At 39.5% G+C, this 3,736-nt stretch overlaps 1 protein-coding gene across 1 annotated transcript; it reads left to right on the forward strand.

Moving 5' to 3' along the window:
• Positions 1 to 2,603: 2,603 nt before the first annotated feature.
• Positions 2,604 to 3,332, forward strand: LOC137833922 (uncharacterized). The gene has a single exon (XM_068641992.1). The coding sequence runs from the start codon at positions 2,604 to 2,606 to the stop codon at positions 3,330 to 3,332; it is 729 nt and encodes a 242-aa protein (XP_068498093.1).
• Positions 3,333 to 3,736: the final 404 nt, after the last annotated feature.

Here is a 3,736-nt window from a genome sequence, read left to right on the forward strand (position 1 = left end):
TACAATTGGTAAGGGAGAGAGAAATGAGTAAAAATATTAAATAAAATATAGTAAAGTAATTGATGGAAATAAAATGTGGTTTATTAAATGCTATGAAAGAAAATGAATGAGGTGTGGTTGGGTTTATTTATTTGTTTATTGTGGTGGCCATGAATTTATTGTTCGGTTTTTGCCTTTGGCTTTTTTCAATGTGTGTGCAGTGAGTGTTGGATTACCACGCGAGTGAAGCGTGCGGGACGGGGACCCGTATCGGTATTATTGATTGTTTGGCTGAAATTTTGAATATGTTTTTACGTTCATAATTTTTTATTTAGAATTAAATAAAGGCTTTCAACCTTCAAATTCACGATTTTTTCTCGGAATGTTTTTAAAAAATCCCCAAATGAACAGGTGGCATCATATTTTTTCAAATAGAACCTTCTACTATGGTGACATTCACATATGCTCGGAAATCCAATTGAAATGAGGTAAGGAGACAAAAAAAATTAATAGTAGAGAAAACTAAAAGAAAATAATTAATTAAAAATATTCAGAATAAAGTTAATTATTTTAAGAGAGGGAAGCAAATAAAAAAAATTTAAGGTTAAATAAATTTTAGTTTTATAATATAATTTTGAATTAAATTTTTTATTAGTGGTTTGTTGAAAAATAAAAAATAACATTTTGATAAAAGGAAATATAACTATAATTTTGGACTTTTGAATAAAAAAAATAAATACAGTGGTTTAAATAACATAAATATTATTTTGGTGGTGTAAAAAATTTGAAGTAAAAGTTTATTAATTCTTTTTTTATCTACGATCATAATAATTATTTTTTTTATGTTCAAAAATATTTCAGAGGAATTTTTAATATGTTTAATAATATATTGAAACAATAAGATTGATTGGAATTATTATTAAAAAATATATTTGATATTATAAAATTGTTGATAAAAATTGAAAATATTAATAATGATTATAGGATTAAAATTGAAAATATTAATATGTATTGACCAGTACTCAGTTCTCGGTAGAACGTTTGGATGTTTGGTTCTTTTGTACTGTGGGAGGTCAGCTCAATTGTTGGGTCAGGGTAAGACCGGTGCAGATGGCCATTTTTTCAGGCTAGGCCCAAAACACGTGATAGGGTCGATTACGCAAAGTAATTTTATATATACACCTGCTTATAGATATGTTTGGGGACGATGAATATAATATTGTTGTTATTGTGTATATTTGTTGTTGTTAGTATGTGGTAGTATTTTTTCTGTTGCATGTTTCTGTTGCATATCTGTTGCACATGGTTAGTTGTTGCTATCCCTAATATGATAGGGAGATGCATTGGTAACAGAAGTGGGCCTGCGGATAGCACCTGGAGATCATTGGTGCCCGTGACAGATGGTTTTTCTGTTAGAGATAAAAGATTAAAGTGCTTAGTACATTTTCAGTTAAGATTTGCTTATCTCCAAGGAGAATGGTTGCATGTTGCATGTGCAACAATAAAAGGAGAGTAAGTCTTTAGGTAAAGGTACGCTGTTTTTGAGATACTTTCTTAACTGGTTACTTTTGGTGAGCCCTAGCTGACTTGATCGTCGGAGTGTAATCAACAGGTAGGGCGCCCTCTGTCTCAACAAAGTCTTATTCTGGTACGACAAGGAGGCACGCACTCGGTTTTCAGAAGAGGTAGATACAAAAGGGGGTATTCAACCTAAAGTCAACCGGCAACCTAGCCAACCGGCCAGAACATTTGGCACCCACTATGGGGCCTGCTAAAACTTGATCCCATCCACATTTTGGTTCGAGTTTACAGACGAAGATGAGGAATACGAGGCAAGTGCCATTGGGACAAGAAGAAGGTGAGACTCCCACATTGCAGCAGCTTATGGAGACTATCAGGAATCTCCAAGAAGCCAACGAGCAGTCCAGACAGGAGCAAGAGAGATTACGAGACGAATTACGCAAAACCAACGAGGATTTGCGTAGAGACCGACGTATCCCGAGAGAACGAGAGTCAAATTCGCCAGAAAGAGACTGCCTCGAGCCTTTCGCACGAGTTATTATGGATGAGCCAGGTGGCACCCAAGATTACTTTCACAAGGGTAGAAGACCCTTAAAGTCACCTCACTGTGTTTAATACCTAGATGATTATCTCGGGTGGTTCAGATGCAATACGGTGCAAGATGTTCATGGACACCTTCACAGGCACGACAATACAATCGTTCAGTGGACTCCCAGATGGCCACATTACCTCTTTTGCACAATTCACCAAATTGTTATGAGAGCAGTTTTATGCCAACCGGGTCAAGCTCCCATTCTTATACGATCTCTTCAATGTGCGCCAGAGGGAAGGGGAGACATAGAAGGATTATCTGAACCGATTTTGGGCCCTCACTGTGAAACTCCGAACTCATGATGAGAACGTTATAGTGTCCGCCTTTGAGCAAAGGGGTCGCTCTAGAACCGTTTTGCAATTCCCTTATCAGAAGCCCTGCATAATCTTTTTCCGAAATCAGACGAGGAGCGATCACCCACATTAATGCCGAAGAAGCAGTAGTAGCTTCAAACAACGGTTCGCATTCCCCGCTGGCTAAACCGAAGGAAGTCAGCAAAGCGTCTCGGCCTATGAGGGTTAATGAGACCTCTACAGGCAAGAAGGAAAAAGCCAGACATCACCCTTACAGGAAAGGGGAATTCAAGGAAAGAGGCAAAGAGGAGGAAGTCCGTCCCAAGTTCCGCATATCGTACAAGGAGCTGATAGGTATACCTCTGGTTGCTGAAAAGCTGAGATTGCCCCAAAAGGCTGACAGAAATTTGGGAGGAAGAAAGGATATCTGGTGCAAATTCCACAAGGGATTCAGGCATGGTATTGAGAGGGGCATGGCTTTAGGCTACCAGTTGATCGAGCTTTTGAAGGAAGGTTTCTTGAAAGAGTATCTCGAAGTCGACCAAGGAGAACCACATGAGGAAGTTGTTTTAAGGGACCAGGCGCACAAGGTCCCCGTGCATACCGAGTTAAATACGATCTCGGGTGGGTTTTCTGGAGTAGGTAGCACGACTACCAAACACAAAAGATACACAAGCACAGTGATGTCACTAGAGGCAAAATGTCACGATGACATGCCAGATCCAGACCTTTATTTCACGAAGGCAGACTTGGTAGGTGTGGTTCCTCACGACAACGATCTAATAGTGATATCTGTTGTTATGGTAGGGAAAACGGTGCATCGGGCTCTTATTGACCAAGGGAGTTCGACTGATGTACTGTTCTGGTCCACATTTTTCAACTTGCGGCTATCCCCCGATCAAATGAGGCCGCATGACGGATGCCTAGTTGGTTTTGCAAGGGACTAAATGGAGGTTCGAGGCTACATTGATTTAAGGATGACTTTTTCAGATGAGGAAGCTGCCATGATTATCGTCATCAGGTATATTGTGGTTAATACTCCCTCTGCTTATAACCCGTTGTTAGGGAGACCCTCGCTAAACAAGTTAGGAGCGGTAACTTCTACGAAGCATATGAGAATGAAGTTACCATCTGTTGAGGGAAATGTGATTACAATAAGGTCCAACTAGAAAGATGCTCAGAAGTGTTATGAGAGCAGCTTAAAGAACATAAAGAGTTACAACTCTACCACTATTTCTCATGAGGGAAAAGTGGCCGAGGTCTTGGAAACTGAGTTAGGCCATAGACAACGACCGAGACCAGTTGGTGATGTCTGAGAACGGGAAATCAAAGGGAAGTTGTTCAAGCTCGG

This window comes from Phaseolus vulgaris, chromosome 5, assembly GCF_000499845.2.
Source record: "Phaseolus vulgaris cultivar G19833 chromosome 5, P. vulgaris v2.0, whole genome shotgun sequence".
NCBI classification, from domain to species: Eukaryota; Viridiplantae; Streptophyta; class Magnoliopsida; order Fabales; family Fabaceae; genus Phaseolus; species Phaseolus vulgaris.